Source organism: Brachycentrus maculatus, unplaced genomic scaffold (assembly GCF_059751285.1).
Source record: "Brachycentrus maculatus isolate JH-2025_06_01 unplaced genomic scaffold, ASM5975128v1 h1tg000131l, whole genome shotgun sequence".
Lineage (NCBI taxonomy): Eukaryota > Metazoa > Arthropoda > Insecta > Trichoptera > Brachycentridae > Brachycentrus > Brachycentrus maculatus.
This window is the reverse complement of record NW_028280884.1, coordinates 1,326,659-1,351,299: the sequence shown is the minus strand read 5'-3', so window position 1 is coordinate 1,351,299 and position 24,641 is coordinate 1,326,659. Positions and strand designations below refer to the sequence as shown.

At 37.4% G+C, this 24,641-nt stretch overlaps 1 protein-coding gene across 32 annotated transcripts in view; it reads right to left on the bottom strand.

The window, feature by feature from the left end:
* bt (projectin protein bent) overlaps positions 1 to 24,641 on the bottom strand; it is a 288,017-nt gene that overhangs the window by 102,817 nt on the left and 160,559 nt on the right. For all 32 annotated transcript variants that reach the window (XM_088260322.1, XM_088260293.1, XM_088260302.1 and 29 more), the window contains 18 exons: positions 24,165 to 24,449; positions 23,027 to 23,132; positions 22,469 to 22,629; positions 21,268 to 21,406; positions 18,974 to 19,188; positions 16,988 to 17,194; positions 15,603 to 15,727; positions 14,002 to 14,185; positions 11,887 to 12,011; positions 11,281 to 11,458; positions 9,639 to 9,786; positions 8,244 to 8,380; positions 7,496 to 7,629; positions 6,602 to 6,773; positions 4,958 to 5,109; positions 3,879 to 4,029; positions 2,699 to 2,807; positions 464 to 660 (listed from right to left, as the gene is read on the bottom strand). In XM_088260322.1, coding sequence (XP_088116448.1) covers positions 464 to 660; positions 2,699 to 2,807; positions 3,879 to 4,029; positions 4,958 to 5,109; positions 6,602 to 6,773; positions 7,496 to 7,629; positions 8,244 to 8,380; positions 9,639 to 9,786; positions 11,281 to 11,458; positions 11,887 to 12,011; positions 14,002 to 14,185; positions 15,603 to 15,727; positions 16,988 to 17,194; positions 18,974 to 19,188; positions 21,268 to 21,406; positions 22,469 to 22,629; positions 23,027 to 23,132; positions 24,165 to 24,449 — 2,925 coding nt within the window. The remainder of the gene's footprint in view (positions 1 to 463; positions 661 to 2,698; positions 2,808 to 3,878; positions 4,030 to 4,957; positions 5,110 to 6,601; positions 6,774 to 7,495; positions 7,630 to 8,243; positions 8,381 to 9,638; positions 9,787 to 11,280; positions 11,459 to 11,886; positions 12,012 to 14,001; positions 14,186 to 15,602; positions 15,728 to 16,987; positions 17,195 to 18,973; positions 19,189 to 21,267; positions 21,407 to 22,468; positions 22,630 to 23,026; positions 23,133 to 24,164; positions 24,450 to 24,641) is intronic.

Here is a 24,641-nt window from a genome sequence, read left to right as displayed (position 1 = left end):
TGGGCATGTTTTGGGAATGCCCAGAAAATGTATTATATCCCAGCAAAAGAGGCACATTTTAAACTCAATATTTACCCGCTACAGGGCAGAAAATGTTGTTTTTACATTTTGATGAAAAGGTATTATTTAATAATTTTTTAAAAATATAATAAATATTTTTCAAATGGAGAAAAAACCTTCAGGTTTTACCTAAAAAGATCTGTTGCATAGTAAAAGTTCAATAAGTGGCTTGATATTTATTTATAATACGTTGTGTTTTATTTTTAAACCTTAAAAACGTTCTCCTGAAAAATCAAGTTTTTTGATTTATGACGTTCTTGAAAGGAGTGAGCGATATACTCTGTACAAGAAATATGAATAATATATCCCTCTATAGCCTGTTCCAGAACCTCCAGACTATTTACAGTGGACATTATCTAGCACCCAGTTATGTATAAGAAACAACGGTCAAAGGAAAACGTACCTTGAGGAGCCGATGGCTTGCTGAGCACCGTCAGTTCAACGGTCTCGCTGTCCTTGCCATTGCAGTTCTCGGCCAACAGGGTGTATTTTCCAGTGTCACGCCGCATGGCGTTTACTATGGTGAACTCCGTGTGGTAGTCGATATTCTTGATCTGGATACGCTCGGTGTTGACCAGCTTGATGTTGTCTCTCCATGACCTGAAGTTAAATATGAATATTTTTGAGTATTATTATTTTTTTAAATCATTAAAAAATTTGTCCGCCTCCGTAGTATAATGGTCAGCACGCTCGGCTACCGTTCTGGAGGTCCCGGGTTCGATTACCGAGTTCGGGGTAAAATAAATATAAGTGATTTTTTTCACTGTCATATTTATTCAATATTACCCTGGACTGGTACCTGAAGCGGAGGGCTGATGACCTTTTCTTCATGCGTAAACGATCAAGATAACACTGCGTTAATATGACACAGTGCCCTATGCACCATTGGGGTGCGGATAAGGGTTTTATTATTATTATTTTTTTTTTTTAAATCATTAAAAAATATGATTTGCAATTAGACCTGTATATAATTTGTAAAAATTAGTGAAAAATTATTTTATTGGATGGATTCCTGAACAGAATATGCTCTCAAGCGTAAACCATGAACAAAAGGATCCAATTTTAAAGACATTCGTAAAAAGGATAAAACAGTTATGTTTGAAATCATTGAAATTATATCTTTTGACTACAACATTGAGTGTGTCCAAATACTTGTTCACAAAATCTGGATTATCTCCAATTACAGGAGTTATTTTCATATTATTTTTTGACATCTCATCAAAGATGAAGAAGAATATGGAAGTCTGGGCATTTAATTGTTAATTATTAGTCAGCCCCGTAAATGCCCAGACTTCCATATTCTTCTTCATCTTTGATGAGGTGACAAAAAATAATAAATCTTTTACTAATCACAAATCAAAACCCATCGACACATCGACAGTAAATAATTTTAAAAGTTTTAAAATGGAGAATCATAAATTTTCTCCCCTCCTCCATTCCATTACGCTATAAATCCAGTGCACAAAAGTTAAAGAAAATGGGTCCCACTGCATATGTTTAATGCAGTTAAAACAAATTATAGAAAATTCATCCTGAATAATGTGAGAATAATAATACTATAATGATAATAAAACCCTTATCCGCACCCAATGGTGCATAGGGCACTGCGTCATATAAACGCAGTGTTATCTTGATCGTTTACACATGAAGGAAAGGTGATCAGCCCTCCGCTTCAGGTACCAGTCCAGGGTAATATTGAATAAATATGACTGTGAAAAAATCACTTATATTTATTTTACCCTTCTTGGGAATCGAACCCGGGACCTCCAGAACGGTAGCCGAGCGTGCTGACCATTACACTACGGAGGCGGACGATATGAGAACAAAGTGAATGGTGCACTGAAATCAGTTATAGCAAATAAAAACCTATCAGCGGAAGCTAAAGTGGCAGTCCACAACGGAGTCCTGGTTCCAACTCTAATGTATGGAAGTGAAACATGGAGTTGGCAAAAGAAGGATGAAAGTAGACTAAATGCAGTCGAAATGCGATCTCTCAGAAGAATGTGCGACAAAACGATGTATGATAGATGTTCGTATAGTGAAATAAGGAAGGAATGCAAAGCTGAGATAAGCATTATCGATAAAATTAAGAAAGGTGTGTTGAGATGGTTTGGACATGTAGAACATTCGTTCGAGTGAGGAAAGAACGGTAAAACAAATTGATGAGGCGAATGTTAGTGGAAAAAGAAGCAGAGGAAGACCGAGAAAAACATGGCACGATCAGGTATGCCAAATACTTGAAAGTGGTCAGGTTAGGAGTCGTAACAATCGGCGGGTATGTATGAGGAGATGCATGAACGTGGAAGAGGCGAAGAATGTTTGCAAGGACAGAGTGGTGTGGCGCTCTATTCTCTCTGCCTACCCCTGCGGGGAAGCGGCGTGATGGTTAGTTAGTTAGTTAGTTAACTCTTGATCATTTACCCATTCCTTTATTTTGCCTTTGTTCCATATTTTATTTTGACCTCTAACGTCCGTCGGCAACAAATTAAAAATGTTCGGAACGATATATTGCAGTGTTGGACTCCCATATTTACTGTTAATTCTTAAGACTATCAAACCTTCTTGTGTACTAAAAGATTTGGATATTTTTCCCTCAGGTCTTCAGCTGGTGAAGAATTCAATTCATAAATGTACTCACCAGCTCATGTCTGGTGGCGGCTCTCCAATAACATCCACGGCCCACTTGTGAGTCCTTCCAGCCTTGATGATGACCGACTTCAGGGTTGTCCTGTCGATACGAGGCTTCACTGTTGACGAAACGTTCAAAAGTATTACAATGCAGGCCTGGTTATTTTGAACAATGGCAAAAATCAAACATGACTCAAATTAGGTTATATTTAGAGAGACCACATTACGAATGACGAGATTCTCAAGAATATAAAGGATGCCAGGCACCTGTAAAGTACCATATCCAAAAAGTGTGCAGAGTGGATGGGCAATTATTTATCAAATGCGCGTTTAGTATTATCTTAGGTGTCATACATAGACTATGTGTTAACCGTTGATAGAGTTGATATTAATCATGGGAATAGGCAAGTAATAGATTAACTATAAAACAGCTTATATATGACTTACTTGATAAACAAAGAAAATGTTATATATTCCATAAAAAAAAATATATATTTTGGTCACTACTTTCAGATCGCACAGCATTTTAAGTAACTTTTGAATATCCTGTCCGCGAATATTTCTGTCCGCCTCCGTAGTGTAATGGTCAGCACGCTCGGCTACCGTTCTGGAGGTCCGGGTTCGATTCCCAGGGGGGGGGTAAATAAATACAAGTGATTTTTTCACTCTAATATTTATTCAATATTACCCTGGACTGGTACCTGAAGCGGAGGGCTGATCACCTTTCCTTCATGTGTAAACGATCAAGATAACACTGCGTTTATATGACGCAGTGCCCTATGCATCATTGGAGTGCGGACAGGGGTTTTATTTATTATTTATTATTTGAATATCCTATATTCATCTATGGGCTCTTTGTGATATTTCCACATAAAGTTACCATGTTTGAAGGGATGGTTGCCGGATGTCTCTGAATGCTCTCCGGCGTTTTGTTCACATCACACAATCTTACTTTAATCTTATTCGTACTTTTAACAAAAGCGTCATGGTAACATTTATCTATTCCTCTATATCTTTAACAAGAGTGTTCTGCATTCTTCATAATTTTTGTATTAATATGGTATATACGCTTTAAATTTTAGTTTGTAATGTACATATATGTTAAATATTACTGAATAAATTCAATTGGCTTGAATTGAATCTAGCTCCTGCTCTTATTTTATAGGCTCTTAAGTAATATTTCCACTTACAGTTCCTATGCTTGCAGAGATGGTTGTCGGTTGGCTCCGAAGGCACTCCGACACCGGCCTTGTTCACACCGCGAACCCTGAACTGGTAGATCATCTTCTCCTTCAAACCCTCAACTTTGTACTCCGTCTTGTTGTCTGTGGTCTTCACCACCTAGAAAAATAAATAATAACAAAATGCATCAGCAATCTAACCAAGCATGATTGAGTAAAAATTATCCATGCTTGATTTTTAACGATGGAGTATTTTTAACAAAAAAATACCAATTGAAACCAGTCGATATTATCATACGTAATTTAAAGGTGGGGACTGACTGGAAAGTCCAAAACTATGGATGGAGCGTTCGGCTTGCTGTACTGACTATACGAATGCTCGCAGCGTTGCTAATTTTTTCCTCTATTCCAGTCCTTATACGCACTCAATGATACATAGGGCACTGTATCGCATTGAAGCAGTATTAATTTGATCTTTAATTACCCAAAGCCCAAGTGATCAGTCCTGCGCTTCAGATACCAGCCTAGGGTGAAAAGCCATTTATATTTATTTTCACTAATGCACTAAGCACTGCAATGCGGAGGTGCACCTTGGGAGAACAAAAGAGGTATCGAAAGACCCCAAAAGAGATGGTCCGACGACATAGTTACTGTGGGAGGTAACTGGCTGCAAGCAGCAACCGACCAGAGAAAATGGAAAGAAGGGGAAGAGGCCTATATCCAGCAGTGGAGGTATAAAGGCTCATGAAGAAGAAAAGGAGATTTTTAACAAGATATTTATGCCAATTTTTTCAGAGCATTATGTGCTGATGTTAGATGAATTAGGGCAGATTATTGTTTCTGTAATATCACCCAAAGTGCCATCCTTTGACACACTTTAAAAGCTGTTTCTCTTCTATTTCATTTTCAACCGACCGGTAACAGTTTTCATACATCTGATCTCCGAGTCCTTGCTCTAAGTTGGTCACTGTTTTCTTATTCTTTATTAATAAATGTCTTATAAGATCCAAGAAGTTCCAATATAGTCCATATAGCATAAAATATTGACAAATGGCTCATGAAGGCAGAAAAATTCAATGATATCGTACCTCAGTCCATTCGGCTGAGAATTTGTCCTTCAATTCAACAACATATCCAATGATGGGTCTTCCGCCATCGTTGCTTGGCGCAGCCCAAGTGAGGGACACGCTCATGTTGTCGTAATCGGCGATAACAGGTTTTCCAGGAGCGCCAGGAGGATCTGTAAAACAAATTAAATCTCTAATTAGTTAACTATTCTTTTTTTTAAAGAGAAATATTTGTGTTTTTTATTATTTACACAAATATTTCAATTTAATACTTTTTCTGTGAGCCTAAGCGGCCCATTATTAGAAATAAGTATCAAATTCTGGTAGAGTGGGTTCGAACCGAGAAACTCTGACTTGAGAGTCCGCGACACTAATCACGGGACCACAATCCGACCTAATGAAAGTTTGATAGATCTGGTATTTTGGTTACTATATGGTTGGTCGTGTGATATATGTATTTATGAAGATCATAAAATCTTTAGATTATTTGAAATAAAAATAATTAAAGAATGTTTTTTTTTAATACAAAAGAAATACAATTATTGAAAATAATAATAAAAATGTCATGGACATGCATAATAATACATATCAAATAAAGAAGACCAAGTTTTATCCCTGTGGTATTCAAGTGACATGTAACCATATTCGTAAATGTTTAACTTTATCAGATATATACATATTTATGAGAATGAATTTGAAGAGGGACTAGTTCATTACCTTGTGGTATTGCTAAATTACATAGTTAAATAGATAATTTAAAGAGGACCTAGTTCAGTACCTTGTGGTACTCCAAAGGAATCCTTAATAAAAGTGAAGAAGAACTAGTTCATCACTTTGAGGTACTCAAAATAATAGTGAAAAGAACTAGATCAGTACCTTGAGGTACACTAAAGGAATCTCTAATAACAGTGAAGAAGAACTAGTTCAGTACTTTTAGGTGCTCTAAAGGAATCCCTAATAACAGTGAAGAACAACTAATTTAGTACCTTGAGGTACTCCAAAATAACACCTAATTATTGAAATCATTTGAAAAAGAATTAGTACAATAACTTGAGGTACTGCTATTGACTAAAAATAAACAAAACATCACATGTTTCAAACCGATAATGTCAGAATTTTCTGGGTTATTATTTACAATTATTGATGCAGTCCACATATCATTCACTCCTTTCAACAACGTCATATATCAAAAATCGTCAATTTTCAGTTGTGCATGTTTTCGGAATGCCCAGAAAATGTTCTATATCCCAGTAAAAGCGGCATATTTTTAACATATTATCTACCCACTACAGGGCGGAAAGTGTTGTTTTTGCATTTTGAAGAAAAGGTATTGTTTAATTATTTATTTTAATATTTTTCAAATGGAGAAAAATATTCAGGTTTTAGCTAAAAAGATGCGTTGCACAGTAAAAAGTTCAATAAGTGGCTTGATATTTTTTAAAAATACATTTTACTATATTTTAAAACATTAAAAACGATCTCCTGAGAAATCAAGTTTTTTGATTTATGACGTTGTTGAAAGGAGTGAGCGATATCATTTCATTTGAAGAAGAATACAAAACGGTACAAAACATCAGAAAATGTCATGTTTACACAATAAATATATTACAAGAATGCAAAAGAATCATTTGTGTCGGACATAAAATCTGTTTCAAAATGTCTTACCGTATGGGTTCTTGGCCAGAATTGCGTCGGTAGTCTCCAGGGGATCTGACTCTCCTTCCTTGTTGACGGCCTTGACCCTGAACTTGTACTTCTTGTTGGGTGTCAGGCCCTTGACGGTGAATTCCAACTTGTCGGGACCAGTCTCACCGCATGGCACCCAGTTTCCAGTGTCCTGAAATATGGCATCATCCAATTTAGTCACCCGATAAAACCCAACAATTTTCGATATTTTAACAAACTAAAACCGACATTTCAAAAGCAAGATAGGATAGACAATTGTCTGCTTTCGTAGTGCAGAGGTTCTACCATGGCTACCATTCTGGAGGACCCGGGTTTGATTCCCATGGAGGTCAAAAAAATATTATTAGGAATTTTTTATGATAATCTTTTTTAAATATCCCTCTGGACTGGTACTTGAAGCACAGGACTGATTGCCTCACCCTCGTGTGATAACAACGTCATCACGTTGTAGTGCCATATGCACAATTGGGTGGGGATAAGAGAGAAGAATAGAAAATGATTTAATAAAGACAAATATCTCTTCTGATATTTTCCATAATGTCCATAAATTCTGAAGATCAAATTCAATAATTTGATTAATTTGGTTGTACAAAATCTTCCATGTCTTAGAATTCTTCCTCAAATCCATATCTAATGTTGCATTTGAATGCTATTATGAGTACGTACGTATATGCAATCCCAAGTATCCTAGCCATTGCTGATATTTTCAAAATACTACTTATTGACCAACGTCCATCAACTACCCATCAATATTGATAGTATCAGGGAGGTGATGAAAGCGAGAAATTGGTTTGTAGGCTAATTCGGCTTGGTTTTTATTTGGTAGAATGACATCTAGTTGGTAAATACAAATTATTGAGTAAAACATCTTACCATGTCCATCTTTTCCAGGGTATAACCGGTAATATCGGATCCCTTCCAGTCTTCGGGTCTCTTCCACTTGACTGTGGCCCTCTCAGCGCGGATCTCATCCACCACCAGAGGTCCTTCAGGCCTGGATGGTTTATCTGAAGGAGGAAAACCATTGATCAATTGTTTGGGCGTTGACATGTATCTGGATTTATTGGTGTAAACCAATATCACCCAATCAATTGGAGAAAACACTATTTGCACATTGCTCAAACTGCAGGGAACTAGGCACAAAGTGTAAGTATGGATCAGGACATGAAATGAGGTAAGGTGTTGTGGTAAAAGGGGCTAGTAAAAAAAAGAGTGAAATGATGTTTTTAAAAAACAGAGGAGAATTACATTCCAAAGTTTAAAAGATAATCTTTAAAAGTAGGATAAAATAATATAAATATATCGATGAGAAAAACATTTTTGTAGAGTTAATTTAAGCATAAATATTTTTTTAAATTAAAGTTTTGAATAGTTAGTAACATTAAAATGGAGGTTATGGAAAGGGTCCCAAATAAAAACCCTGAGGTACCCCAAAAGTTATGTAAGATTGCCATTGGGAAAGAAAGGGTGATATTGTGACATTTTTTCATTATAAAACTGAAAGATTTTTATTATTGCTGCTACTTGGGAAGAGAATTTCAAAGATCCGGAATAGGAAGCTATGGCAGAATTTGAGGTGGACCTTTTTTGGCACTATTTTAAGAAATTCAGTATTCCTTACCGAGAACGACGACATCGGCGACGCCCTCGCAAACACCAGAGCCGTTCTTCAGGATGAGTTTGTACTTTCCGCTGTCAGGTCGGGTGGTCTTCCTCACTGTCAGAACTGTGTTGCGCTCGTATTTGTCAATAGTGATCCTGGAAATGAGAAAGGTGGATAATTAATTTATACTCTAAATAGCTTGTTGTATCACTTTAAATTATGATCAAGAGTCCTAGCTGTCAAGTTGGTAGTGTCAACTTTAGAAACATTACTTCATCCGGTTACAAATCCTACTCCAAATGATTCCTAAGCAACTAAGATATGAAATTAAGTTGGCTAGCTATTCTAACAAGTCAAATTAGCTTCTGTCAATAATGCCAAAATGTATGAAATCTCACCTCTTTCAACTATATAAATTCACAAGCACTCCAATTACTATTGGGAATTAGGCGCAAGCAAGATGCATACTAACTAACTAACCGACACGCCGCTTCTCTGTAGGGGTAGGCAGAGAATAGAACACCACACTACTCTGTCTTACAAACGTTTTTCGCTTCTTCCGTGTACATGCATCTCCTCATACAAACATGTCGATTATTCCAACTCCTGAGTTGACCATGCCCAAGTATTTGATATACTTGATAATGCCAAGTTTTTCTTGGTATTCCTCTGCTCCTATTTCCAATGTACTTATCTTAGGTACTACAGACTGTACGACTATGGTGCAAATTTAACCGGTTAACTGCCGGCAGGTACATGTATGGCGCTACCCAGCACGCCGCGAATTTGACGACAAAAATAAAATCTTCTTAACTATTGTTATCAAAAGTGTATTAACGTTTATTTATAAAACTTGCCAAATAAATGAAGAGCGCGCCAGTCGTTCAGTCATTTATCCATAATCATAAAATTAATTGTTCATGGTGCAGGGTTGTCACAAAATTTGTCATAGAAAATATAAAAACTAAATTATATGTCAAAAGTAATTGTTTATGTTAGTTTAATATTAAAAGTATACAAACACACACACTTTGATTTAAAAAATTAAAAATTAAAAATCATCAGAATCGACAGTAAAATCACTGTCATCAGATTCGGCAGTGACGGCAACTCGGGGATTATTGGACAACCCTGAGCGCCATCAGTTGTTCCGATGACAAAGCTCTCTTTAATTTACGTTTAAAGTGGTAAAAACAAATTCTGTTTCAATTCCAAGTATGCTATTGAGAATATAAAGATATTCTCAATAGATGTCACTATGCGTTCAATATATTTGTACATTTTAGATAATAGATTTTCTTTAAAAGGCGCGTCTTAAGATGTAATTTTTGTATGAGCGGCGCTCCGATCACAGAAAATTATGCGTCTTAAGACGCTCTTGGCAGTTAACCGGTTAAAGAACATCAGACTAACCTGTCTCCATCGTCAACGAGCACAGTTTCTCCTCTCATCCATGTGACCTCAGGTTCAGGCTCACCGCCGTACTTGATGTCGTAAACAATGACTTGTCCCTTCTTAACAATGAGGTTCTGGAGACCATCTCCAATGATGAACGGCTTGACTGTTGAGAAAAAAATAATCAAAATCAATCAAATGACAATAATAATACCGAGAATCACAGATGAATCGGGCCAGAATATCTGGCCTATGGCCTACAGAGTGGTGAGAGTTGATCTAGCCAAGACCCATGGAAAACCTCTTTTTACAGATAGTCCTCAAGATCTACTCTCATTAGAGTTTCTCCAGGGTATGCTTGGCTACAATAGTTTAGAGACTAGAAGGAATGTGTATTTGATTACGCATTTTTATCCATTGTTGCGCGGTTGTGATCGATAATCCTGAAATTATCCGGAGCATTGGTCTGTATGTTCCCGATAGTTACCTAAGACAGCGTCGGCATAGATTGTTTCACATTCCTATACACAGGACCAACCTGCCGATGGTTATGCCTGTAGGAAGAGCTACCGCTATGTTGAACAATATCTTATCAGATATTAATCTGTTCCATCTGTTCCATGCGTCTGAAGGAGTTTTCCGAAGCGGGATTCTTTTACACCTTTAGCAATAGTACTTGCATATATTTTATTTTAATGTTTTTTTAATGTATACGATTTAAATTTTTTAAAGTTTGTGATGTATATTTTAGATGAAATAAATAAATTGAATATATCGCCTATATTTAACCCCAAGTAATGCACAAATCTGCCTCCGTGGTGTGATGGATAGCATGTTTAGCTACCGTGCTGGAGGACCCAAGTTCGATTCCCAGGAAGGATAAAAATAAATATAAGTGATTTTACACTGTAATATTTATTTAATATAACCCTGGACTGGTCCCTGGAGCGCTGGAGTGATCACCTTGCGTTCATGTAAGTAACAATCAAAGATAATCAAGATGCAGTGCTTTATGCAACATTGGGTGCGGATAAGGGTTAGAAAAAGAAGAGAGAACGCACAAATGGCTCAAAGGGTAGTGAATCGCATACAAAGAATATTATATTGATCTTCAATTACTTGAAGGTAATGTGATGAGTCCTGCGCTTCTAGTACCATTCCAGGGTGATATTGAAAAATATTTAGGTGAAAAATCACTTAGATTACATATTTTCACCCCTAAAGGAACCAAACCCGAGACCTCTAGCATAGAAGCTAAGCCAATTAATAGTTTTTTTTTTTTAATAAAAAAGAGAAATATTTGTGTTTTAATTATTTACATAAATATTTGAATTTCATACTATTTCTGTGAGCCAAAGCGGCTCATTATAAGAAATAGGTATTAAATTGTGGTAGAGTGGGTTCGAACCGAGAAACTCTGACTTAAGAGTCCTCGACACTAACCACGGGACCACAACTCGACACTAGGCACTATGATGGTGGACATATTTAATTTCATATTGTGCTTAATGGTTATATCAAAACTGACAAGTGTTCATGATTCACAATAACGTTGCATTGATAAAACTCAGTAGCTTGGAAAAAGGAGCTGTTTTTTGCTTTTTTATATCTATCAAATTGTTAATACATTTATTTAATATTTTAATATCAATCGTCTTACCAAATCTGCATTTAGCGATAATTGGCTTGGTGGCATCGCTCGGTTCACCAGGACCAGCCTTGTTGATGGCGCGGACCCTGAACTCGTAGGTGTTGCCCTCCTTCAAGCCGTCCTGAGTGGCGGCGGTGCATTCCGGACCCACCTGTACTCCGGTTATCCAGTCCTTGCCGAACTTTTCCTAGAAACCACAAAGATAAGCATCAATGACAGGATCTTATGACCTCAATTAACTTATTTATTGATTTGGCATACAATTTGTGAAATGAAATGAAAATGAATGAAAAACCCTTATCCGCACCCAATGGTGCATAGGGCGCTGCGTCATATAAACGCAGTGTTATTTGATCGTTTACACATGAAGGAAAGGTGATCAGCCCTCCGCTTCAGGTACCAGTCCAGGGTATTATTAAATAAATATTAGAGTGAAAAAATCACTTATATTTATTTGACCCCCCCTGGGAATCGAACCCGGGACCTCCAGAACGGTAGCCGAGCGTGCTGACCATTACACTACGGAGGCGGACAAAATTTTTCTATAGTCGTTGGCAACTATCCAAAGCTTCAAACACGAATTTAGTAGGTTTATAACCAAAATTCTGGACTAACCTTGTATTCAATAACATATCCAGTGATCGGAGCGCCTCCATCACTGTCTGGCTTGGTCCACTTGACGTCCGCATGGTCCTTGTCCCAATCCGTGAGCTCCACGTTCTTGGGCTTGGATGGTTCATCTGGAATGATACATTCAAATATAAGGTAACGCTTGGTAGTGAAAATACACATCTGTTCTCATCTCATATTCTTCGTTCCAATGACCCATACATTCGATCTTACCTACATACTTCGACTCTTCCACATACACACACCTTCTTGTATGCCTATTGTTCTGACTCCTGACTTCTGACTAGTCCACTTTATAATATTTCCATATACCTGATCATGGTACGGTTATAATATTTACGAAATTGGTAATGTACGCTTGACTTTAATTGAAATTTCTTTATGTTTAATTTTTTTCTACCTGCATTCACTGATGTATAGAACGCTGCATCGTTAAAAAATGGATTAACCCACAAATCCTCTAATTTTAGACATTAATCTTCCGCATAGCCTGTATTTAAAAGGCTTGTCTGCGTTAGGGTAGTAAGGTAGGCAAGGTAAATTTATAAAAATACATTACAAACACCAAGACCAATTGAAAATGAAACATTCTTGAATTTGTTTTTCAATTAGTGGGAATCGAACCCGCAGCGCCAGTGTCGCAGTAGAGCGTCTTCTACCTTACGACTTTTTTTTTTATTTAAATCTGATTTAGGATCCACGCGGCTCGCATAACCGTATGTGTTTTCGCAAAACATTCCCTGTACGCGGCTGACATAACCGTTTGTGTTTTTACTTTGCTCCAAGTTTTGAACCTCAGTTCAACTTGGAGGGATTTTTTCATGGTGTGGAACTTTGGATAAAATAATGCGTCGATCCTTGGCCTTATGACATCTGTTGAAATATCTGACTAATAATTTGTAACATCACAAGGATAAATAAAAGAACAGATCCCTGATTTTTCTTGCGGTAGGTAATTAGTTTGCACCATAATCATGCCCTATATCTGTCTCACTCTCGACGCTACGCATCGCCAGTGGGTAAGAGTGACACACGATGCGTGCTTTGATTTATTTATGTTACGATCTTATTTGTGTATATTACGATATATTTGAAGAATAATGTGACACAAGTGTATTATAGAGTACCAAAAAGGCACAATGAATCCCATTGAACGTTTTTGTTTAGGAAAATAAATCGTTTCTTAACTAAATACATGATAAAAAGTAATTATTTAAAAAACGGCGAAATACCGCCGCGCACGGCCGTCTCTCAGGAACAAAGTGAACGCGGTTAAAAGGTTAATGAGACCTATCACTACAAATGTCATACCAAGATTAACATTTTTTTTTGAGGTCAAGGGATCTTGCGTCCCTTACATCACCGCGATCATATTAGGTCTATTGTGACCTCCCTCTGTATTACAGCTCACTGCCAAGACCTACATGAGTCCTTTATCTCACGACCTGTCTTGGTGGTAGGAGCTCCACCTTCTCGGAGTCCAGTAGAGGTCCTCCAAGGATGTGAGCGAGTGCGTCACAATTATAGAGAATGTGGATACCAGGATAACATAGTGCAAACTTACAGGAAATTACATATTGTATAAAGGTGAGTAGTAACTATGATAACATTTCGCTCACTCCTTTCAAGAACGTCATAAATCGAAAATTGTCAATTTTCAGTTGAGTATATTTTCGGAATGCCCAGAAAATGTACTATATCCCAGCAAAAGAGGCATATTTTTAACTTGATATTTACCCGCTACATGGCAGAAAGTGTTGTTTTTGCATTTTGAAGAAAAGGTATTGTTTAATTATTTTTTGAAATAAACTAAATATTTTTCAAATGGAGAAAAAATCTTCAGGTTTTACCTAAAAAGATCTGTTGCACAGTAAAAAGTTCAATAAGTGGCTCGATATTTATTTTTAAAACATTGTATTATGTTTTTAAACTTTAAAAACGGTCTCCTGAAAAATCAAGTATTTTGATTTATGACATTCTTGAAAGGAGTGGGCGATTTGCAGAACAAACAAAGGCATATTTAATATAAAATATCTATGGAATATGCTTAAAATTATGATTTTTTATGTTGTCAATAAACGGATTATATTTCAAACCTACCCCAAGGATCCTTGGCCAACACAGGCTTGGCGAAGAGTCCAGGCTCACTGGAGCCGAGCTTGTTGGTGGCTCGGATGCGGAACTTGTACGTCTTCTTGGCGATCAGGTCCGTGACTTTGTAGCTTGTCACCTGACCGAAGGGCACTTCAGCCACGTTGTCCCAGCCGGCCTTGAGAGAGATGTCCTGGAAAAACGATGGATTGAATGAATATTACGAATTTATTACAGGTGATTCTGTGATCCATATTAATGGGAATGAAGGACGGTTAAGCCGTTTGTGCACTACACGGATTTTTACCATCCGGCAGTCTGGTTTTGAAAAATAAAAGTGACTACGATAGTTTAGCATGATCAAATTTACACGCAACGTGTTCACGCACCGATCAAGAGCACCGATCCGAAGAGAGGACAAAAGCACAAGCCAATCCAAGCCAATCATCGTTTTATCACGATAAATGAAGTGCCGGACGGTCATTTATTTCTTTTAAATATGCTTCATATTTCTTGAATGTTTTCCGTAGATACTTTGTGGCACATTTTATGAACTTTATAAAATTAATTAACTTTGTTTTCACCACTTTTAAAAATAAATTATTAATACAATTTAACCTACCGGTTTCGACAAGAACCTTGTCATCATCAGGGTTTATTGTAATTTAAAAACATCAAAAATATTAAAATACTGTCACCAAAAACTTCCATACACTCCAAAACGCTTCTTGTGCCTACTTATTATACCTGTTTATTGTTTTTATATTTTGCCATGTACTAGTTTTGGTTATTTAAAAAAAAAAACTTTTTTGTTACTTTATTATTTGTGTTCCAGTCTTGTTAACCTTAATCCCATGTCCCAAAATGAGAAATGGAAATTACTCATCGGGAATATTATATGTATATATGACTAATGTATGTAATATGTAATGAAAAAAAAATAATAATATCCGTGTAGTGCACAAACGCCTTTAGTTTCTAAGCTCCCTGAATGACCATTATTGGTTCAGCTTCTTCTTACCCTTATCCGCACCCAATGGTGCATAGGGCACTGCATCGTAGCGACGCAGTGTTATCTTGATCGTTAATTGCATGAAGGCAGGGTGATCAGCCCTGCGCTTCTTGTACCAGTCCAGGTTGATATTAAATAAACATGAGAGTGAAAATCGGCCATATTTATTTTGACGCCCCTGGGAATCGAACCCGGGACCTCCAGGTGGTTTGTTTAAGTTTGTTATTGGTTTAGTTGGTTTGTAATTGTCCGCCTCCGTAGTGTTATGGTCTGCACGCTCGGCTACCGTACTGGAGGAGGTCCCGGGTTCGATTCCCAGCGAGGGTCAAATCAATATAAGTGATTTTTTTCACTCTAATATTTATTCAATACTACCCTGGACTGGTACCTGAAGCGGAGAGCTGATCACCTTTCCTTCGTGTGTTAGTGATCAAGAAAACACTGCGTTTATATGATGCAGTGCCCTATGCACCTTTGGGGTGCGGATAAGGGTTTGAATGAAAAAAATAATGAATTAGTTTCTAAGTACCCTGAATTACCATTATCGGTTTGGAGGGGATGATTAATAATCTGAATACTATATATGTAGGATTATTACTTGTCTCTCAATGATGTAGTTAATGATGGGCGAGCCACCATCGTCCAAGCACGGCTTCCAGTTGACAGTGCAAGAGTTCTGCATGACGTCCACAACATCGATGTTCAAGGGAGGAGACGGTACACCTAAAAATTAAATAATTATTAAAGAGGGAGCAATTCTTGTACAAAGGACATCGGAAAACAATAAAAATCATCCAGTATAATTTGAGTGAAAGGGTCTAGAGCAGATGTCGAAAATTGTGAAAGAAGATTGTAAATCAGTCTTATCAAAAGTAAAAAACTTAACTAACTAACCATCACGCTGCTTCATGCTAACATTCTTCGCCTCTTCCACATTAATGCATCTCCTCATACATACCCGCTGGTTGTTTCGACTCCTAACCTGACCGCTCTCAAGTATTTGACATACCTGATCATGCCAAGTTTTCTCGGTCTTCCTCTACTCCTTTTCCAATTACATTCGCCTCATAATTTTTTTAAACCATTCTTTCCTCACTCATTCGTTCTACATGTCCAAACCATCTCAACACACTCTTCTTACGCATTTTTATCCATTGTTGGCGCGGTGTGATCGATAATCCTGAAATTATCCGGAGCATTGGTCTGTATGTTCCCGATAGTTACCTAAGACAGCGTCGGCATAGATTGTTTCACATTCCTATACACAGGACCAACCTGCCGATGGTTATGCCTGTAGGAAGAGCTACCACTATGTTGAACAATATCTTATTGGATATTGATCTGTTCCATGCGTCTGAAGGAGTTTTTCAAAGCAGGATTCTTCTACACCTTTAGCAATAGTTCTTGCATATTTTCGATTTTTTTATGTATTTTAATGTATACGCTTTAAATTTTTTAAAAACGCTTTGCTCCAAGTTTCGAACCTCAGTTCAACATGGAGGGATTTTTTCATGGTGTGGAACTTTGCATAAAATAATACGTCAATCCTTGGCCGTATGACATCTGTTGAAATATCTGACTAATAATTTGTAACATCACAAGGATAAATAAAAGAACAGATTCCAGAACAATTTTCTTGCGGACGGTAATTAGTCCGTGCCATAATCATGCCCTATATCTATCTCACTCTCGACGCTACGCATCGCCAGTGGGTAAGAGTGATACACAATGCGTGCTTTGATTTATAATGTTACGATCTAATTTGTTTATATAACGATATATTTCAAGAATAACGTGACACAAGTGTATTACAGAGTACCAAAAAGGCACAATGAATCCCATTAAACGTTTTTGTTTAGGAAAATAAATCGTTTCTTAACTAAATACATGATAAAAGTAATCATTTGAAAAACGGCAAAATACCGCTGCGCACGGGCGTCTCTCAGGAACAAAGTTAACGTGGTTAAAAGGTTAAAGACTCACTCTGCATGGTGAGGGTGACGTTCTTTGAGTCCTCTCCCTGCCCGTTGGCCAGCTTGATGGTGTACTGTCCGCTCTGGTCGCGACTGGGCTTCTTCACCTTGAAGATGATCTTGTCCGTGTCCACGACCACCTCCACCTCCTTGATGGGCAGCGGCTTGCCGTCCTTCATCAGCTTGGCCTCCACAGGCGTCTGTCTGGTGCCCGATACTGCGAGGACAACAAAAAATAAAAGATAGTCAACAGAAAAGAGAAAATATAATAAAAGTCTGAAAATTATTTACATCGCAACATAGATGAAGAAGAATAAAGAAGTTTTACCACACTACTCAATATTTGGAAGTTGTATGCATCATTTGATTGACACCTTCTTTTACGTGTGAGTTCTCGCCACCTTCTATGGTTGAATTGAGTAAACTTTTTTATTTACCAGACACCTTCTTAAACCGAGCTATCACAGGTCGTAAGCTCTGTATTTTCATCCTCTATGTTGAGATGTCAATATAAATGATTTCTGAATTTACAGACCCAGATTTGACACTCAAAATATTGTGGAAAAATAATTGTTTTAAAAAAACACAAGCTTTTATAGGGAAAAGTACATTTTTCACAAGATTCAAGACAAGATTCGATAGAAAATGAATGACCAAATATGTCGCTCACTCCTTTCAACAACGTCATAAATCAAAAAACTTGATTTTTCAGGAGAACATTTTTAAAGTTTGAAAATATAACACAATGTATTAAAAATAAATATCAAGCCACTTATTGAACTTTTTACTGTGCAACAGATTTTTTAGGTAAAACCTGAAGGTTTTTTCTCGTTTTGAAAAATATTTAGTATATTTAAAAAAACAATTAAACAATGCCTTTTCTTCAAAATGCAAAAACAACACTTTCTGCCCTGTAGCGGGTAAATATTAAGTTAAAAATATGCCTCTTTTGCTGGGACAAAGTACATTTTCTGGGCATTCTGAAAACATGAACAACTAAAAATTTACGATTTTTGATTTATGACGTTCTTGAAATGAGTGAGCGATGTATAGTACTCACCTTATCATTCATCGTTCACTTTGTGTATTACCACTTAAAAACACTACATTTGACATGTCTACATTTGAACTGACAATGGGATGGTTATTCGAAAACCGGTAGTCATGAAGAAGTGTTTTTTTAAGTGTTGCCAGAGTTGTCAATCTGTGGGGAATTCCCCAAACTGCGGGGAATCTCAACTCGAGTGGGGATTGGCACTATGTGGGGAAAATGCGGGAATTCTAACATTTTACCACTTATTAATATAATAATGTTTAAAAAGTTTTTTTTTTGTGTGTTCTCCTTTTAGTGTAATTTTTTATGTGTTCTACTTAATTGTTTATGCTACAAAATAATATGTAAAGTGTATTAATTATTCAGTTTGTGTACTATCGAACTAAATATATATGTTAGCTGTTTTCTTAGGCTGTACTTTCTTACATATTTAAATATGTATCAAATGTATTTTTAATTACCATGTATTTTATGTAAAAGCCCAAATCGGGCGTTAATATTTAAAATTAAAAAAAAAGTACAGTCTGTTCAGTTATTTTATCTGTAGTTTTTTTTAAAATATTATTTTTTGGGCAGTATAAAGGATAAAAAAAAAAAACTAGAGGTAAAATAACTGTGAAAATTTTATAAAATTATTTATTTGGCAGTTAAAATAATTTAAAAAAAATAATTAGAGGTATAATAACTGTGAACAGACTAGTAAATCATTTATGAAAACTGTTTTTTTTCCATAGGATAATTATGTGGGGAATTTGTGGGGAATTGTGACTTTTTTTTTGTTTTTCCCCAATTTGGGGAAATTGACCTAGATTTTTGGGGAATTCTGAAAATTAGCATTGGCAACGCTGGTTATTACACAAAGTGAACGATGAATGATAAGGAGAGTGTTTTATTACCAAACCAGACATTTGGCACAGTTTTAGAGACAAGTCTGAATCCTACCTTTGTAAGGGACCTCCATGACGAAAGGCCTGTCAGCCGGTCCAGCGAACTCCTCGGGGCAGTCCAGCGTGGGCTTGGACTCTCCTTGCTTGACGGATAGCTTGCAGGAGCTGCTCAGCTTGCCCGACTCGCACATGATCTCGCCTTCGTCTTCCATAGCCAGCTGGTTGAACACCAGCTGGTGCTTGCCACCACCCAGGTTCTTGATCTCCACCCTGCAAAATACACAACACAAAAATGAATAAATCATAGTGAAAGATATAGGAAAAATAAACTAAAAGACACGGCATGTATTCACTCCATCCTGAAATTATCCGGAACATTGGTGTGTATGTTCCCGATAGTTACCTAAGGGTGAAGACTGACCGGAGCATTTCGTCGTAACGTAACATGTTACGATGCGAGCATTCAGGCAGTCAGTACAGCGAGCCGAGCCCTCCATCCATAGTTTCGGATGCTCACTGATGCTCGCCGCGAGCGATGTTACGACGTTATGTTACGACGAAATGCTCCGGTCAGTCTCCACCTTAAGACAGCGTCGGTATAGATTGTTTTACATTCCTATACACAGGACCAACCTGCCGATGGTTATGCCTGTAGGAAGAGCTACTGCTATGTTAAACAATATCTCATTGGATATTGATCTGTTCCATGTGTCTGAAGGAGTTTTCCGAAGCAAAATTCTTCTACACCTTCAGCAATAGTTCTCGCATATTTTCGATTTTAACCGGATCCACGCGGCTCGCATAAGCGTATGTGTTTTAACAAGACATGCCCCATACGCGGCTGACATAAGCGTTTGTGTTTTCACTTTGCTCCAAGTTTCCAACCTCAGTTCAACTTGGAGGGATTTTTTCATGGTGTGGAACTTTGGATAAAATAATACGTCAATCCTCGGCCTTATGACATCTGTTGAAATATCTGACTAATAATTTGTAACATCACAAGGATAAATAAAACAACAGATCCCTGATTTTTCTTGCGGTCGGTAATTAGTCCGCGCCATAATCATGCCCTATATCTGTCTCACTCTCGACGCTACGCATCGCCAGTGGGTAAGAGTGACACACGATGCGTGCTTTGATTTATGTATGTTACGATCTAATTTGTTTATATTACGATATATTTCAAGAATAATGTGACACACGTGTATTATAGAGTACCAAAAAGGCACAATGAATCCCATTGAACGTTTTTGTTTAGGAAAATAAATCGTTTCATAACTAAATACATGATAAAAGTAATCATTTAAAAAACGGCGAAATACAGCCGCGCACGAGCGTCTATTAGGAACAAAGTTAACGCGTTTAAAAGGTTAATGTATACGTTTAAAAATTTTTAGTTTGTAATGTATTTGCCAATTGAAAATAAATAAATTGAATTGAATATAAAGTGTTCGTTGATGTCAGTCAACAGTTTTGGCGTAATAGCCGTTCACGAAGCTTCCACTTGTCGCACTCTTCATAATTTTGGGCCGAGAGTACTGCCTTGTGGAACTCCACAACGCATATTTTAGAGTTATATCAGTTCATTGTTGATGTTAATGGTTTGAGTAATTTTTCTAAGTAGCTTATGAACTGCTGCATAGGTTTTCCATTTACACCTATATTTTGAGATAGAATAAGAAACGCCAGGATCAGGGAAATATGCAAGATCGAAGATGCCGTTAGGTGGGGAAGGAACGAAGGAGACAATGGTATGCGCATGTGAGGAGGGTGGAACCATCCAGACTCCCCCACATCGCACTGTACGGCAAACCCCATGGTAGACGACTCCTGGGCAGACCACCAAAGAGATGGATTGATAGCTGGGAATCGACATCGCAGGAGGCTAATCCCTCTTAAAAACCGGCCACATGGCCTACTACAAGATGAAGAAGAAAACCAATATTTTAGACTATTTAAATTTTTGACGGTACAGAATATTGTCCGCCTCCGTAGTGTAATGGTCAGCACGCTCGGCTACCATTCTGGAGGTCATGGGTTCGATTCCCAAGGGGGGGTAAAATAAATATAAGTGATTTTTTCACTGTAATATTTATTCAATATTAGCATGGACTGGTACCTGAAGCGGATGGCTGATCACCTTTCCTTCATGTGTAAAACGATCAAGATAACACTGCGTTTATATGACACAGTGCCCTATGCACCATTGGGGTGCGGATAAGGGTTTTATTATTATTATTACAGAATATTGATGCAAAACATGTGTTGGATTCAAATCATTAGTCAACTAGCTGACAAAGGTTTTTTAGGACAGTAAATATTTGATGTGATAATGAGAGATAGTTTTACCTTTCTGATGGCACAATGGGTTGGCCATTGAAGCTCCAAACGGCTTCAGCAGTCTGATCTTGAAGCTCAACATCCAGGACGACCTTTTCCCTCTCAACGGCCTCCGTGTCCTTCAACTTCTTGTTGAAGCGGTTGCAATCTGTAATGTCAATATTCAATCAGTTTTGTCCCTACAAATGCATTCAATTACATATTCCTCAGTTCTTGTGCTGAATTTCGATGCTAAACATTGAAATACTCAAAGTAATAAAAGAGACTACGTATGGGATGTGTTTTTACATTATGAAGGTTATATATTGCCTGTTGGAAAGTGACCAAGAACGAAATAATGGAAGAAATTATTGGATTCTGTAGTTTGCCTCCATAATATAGTGATTAGGACGTTTGGCCACCGCCCTGGAGGTTCCGGGTTCTATTCCCAGAGGGGTTTAAATGATTGAAAATGATAATTAATACTTATTTAATATTGACTCAATATTACCCTGGACAGGTACCTGAAGCGCCAGGCCAATCAACTTTCCTTCATGTATTTAAAGATCAATATAACACTGCTTTTCTATAAGACGCAGTGTCTTCTGCACCACTGGGTGCGGATGAGGGTTAGAAAAAGATATCTAAAAAACCTTTCACCTTCTTCATCATTCTTCAATCCCTCATCGGCACCCGATGGTGCATAGGGCACTGCATCATATAAACGCAGTGTTATCTTGATCGTTAACATATGAAAGAAAGGTGATCAGCCCTTCGCTTCAAGTACTAGTCCAGGATAATACTAAATAAATATTAGAGTAAAAAATCTCACTATTACTATACACAAATAAAATTAAAAAACAAAAAAATCATTTATCAGTTCTGTATATCACAATGAATTCTCGAAATTTCCATAATATTTTTTTTTGAGGTTCATTTTACCTAATCTTAATACAAAAAAAACTCTCACTGACATTTCACTGTCCTAGAATCCCTATCTAGACAAGGCCATTACTCTTGTGCAAAAGAACCAGATGCCTCAAGGACGTCCACCGATGAGATGGGTGGACGACATCAGGAAGTTTGCTGGAAGACAGTGGATGGGGACGGCGCAAGATCGGGAGGAGTGGAGGCGGAAGGGGGAGGCCTATGTCCAGCAGTGGGCCTCAACGGGCTGATATGATGATGATGAAATGTCACATTACAGTGTTTTTCACAAGTTGAAACTTACAGTTAATGATGAGCTCGCACTCCGTCTTGTCAGCGTTGGTCTCGCACTTGAAGTTGCCGGCATCGGTGACCTTGGCGTCCTTGATGACGAGCTTCCTCTTGCGGCCTTCCTTGATGATCTGGATGCGTTTGTCGGGCTTCACCACCTCTCCGTTCTTGAACCTATGGACATTGATTGTACAATGTGATTAAAACACATACTGTGACAGGTGTTCCACAGGGTTCAAATCTATCCCCCCTAAAAATATAGGCTTTATCTTTTCAGTGAAATAATGAGCTCTGTCAATTGCTTTTAGGTACTTATACCTCTTCCAATTCCTATCAAAGGCACCAATGAGACTCAAATTGGTCTTTAACTAGTCAATGTAATTATTTTTCAATATTTTTTTTCATAATTTATTAGTGCCACCTTGCATTTCACAATAATTTATAAATATTTGACCATTCCAACAGCATTCAACCTCCTTTAGGTTCAATTCTTCTTATTCTAATTTTTCTCTCTTAACATCTTTCAGAAGTTAATAATTTAGTTATAGTGACAAATTTATACGAATCTTACCATTGGACTTCTCCCTCCGCGTCGTCCAACTCGCAAAGAAGGGTGATTGTCTCCTTTTCAATGTGTTGTAGAGACTTGAGCACCTTGGTGAACTTATATGGGTATTCTGGAAAAAACCAAATCATTTAACCTTAAATTTTCATTAAAAGCCTAAGCATAATTCTACCTTCTTTAAAGGGAAGTATCTTCAACCAACAGAACAAAAAAAGGCTTTGGCTTTTTTATAGTATTGGAAACTAAGAAAATTGGTAAAGAAGACGATTGAAGTGTTGGTGGTAACTACTGTGGATTCCATCACTTCTCGCTCACTCCTTTCAATAAAGTCATATATCAAAAAACTTGATTTTTCATGGGATCGTTTTTAAAGTTTAAAAAACAAAATTAAATGCATTAAAAGAAAATATCAATCCAGTTATTGAACTTTTTACTGTGCAAACAGATCTTTTTAGGTTAAACCTGAAGGTTTTTTTTCCATTTGAAAAATATTTAGTATATTTAAAAAAATAATTAAACAATACCTCTTCTTCAAAATGCAAAAACAACACTTTCTGCCCTGTAGCGAGAAAATACTAGTATTATGTTAAAAATATGCCGCTTTTGCTGGGATAAAGTACATTTTTTGGGCATTCCGAAAATATGCACAACTGAAAATCGACGATTTTTGATAAATGACATTGTTGAAAGGAGTGAGCGTTCTGTTCAACTATCACTTGAGAGTAACTTGTCTCAGACAGCTCTAAACAAGGCCTCAACGTTTCTGATCCCCGTCCAATCTCGTGTATTCCGTATATTCCGTACATTCTCGTATATTCCGGAGTCAGGAGATCTGCCTTCTGCCCACACCTCGTTGACCCTCAATTAGGTGCAATAGCTCGTATTTCTCTCTTCTACGCACATGCCCATATATCCAGAATAACATTGGTACCATTAACAGTTAAAATTTGTATGTTTTTGTCAACCAAAATAGTGCCTTCAAGAATCCATAAAGACAGACTTCCGTATTCCTATCTCAGTTGAGTTCTTCATATGTTGTAAAGATATACAAATACATATGACTCAAGTAGTGGACCAAATTTGTAAAGGAGAAAATTTGGACACTTAAAATACTGTGTAATAATAATAAAATCATCCAACTCACCGACTATGATAACCTTGGTGTCCGTCCTCTCAGTTTGCTTGTCGATCCTGCAAGAGTATGCCCCGGCGTCCTCCATGGTCGGAGACTTGATGACCAGCCTGCAGATGCCGGACAGGTCCTTGGAGATGATGAACTGGTCTCCATCCTCCAGCTTCTTGTCTCCCTTGTACCAGGACACAAAGGCAATGCTGTTGCTGATGGTACACTCCAAGACGGTCTCGTGCTTGGTGTATCCGTCAATCTTTTTGGACAGCGGTTTGATGAACGTGTATGTGGGATCAGCCTCTGCAATTGAAAAGAAACAAAATACACACGTGAGTCTCTCACGCGTTAAAAGTGAAATTTTCAAGTTCTTAAAATTAACTAACTAACTAGACATCATGCCACTTTCCGCAAGGGCAGGCAGAGAGAAAAGAATGTCACACCAATCTGTATTTGCAAACAATCTTCCACGCTCATGCATCTCCTCAACGTACC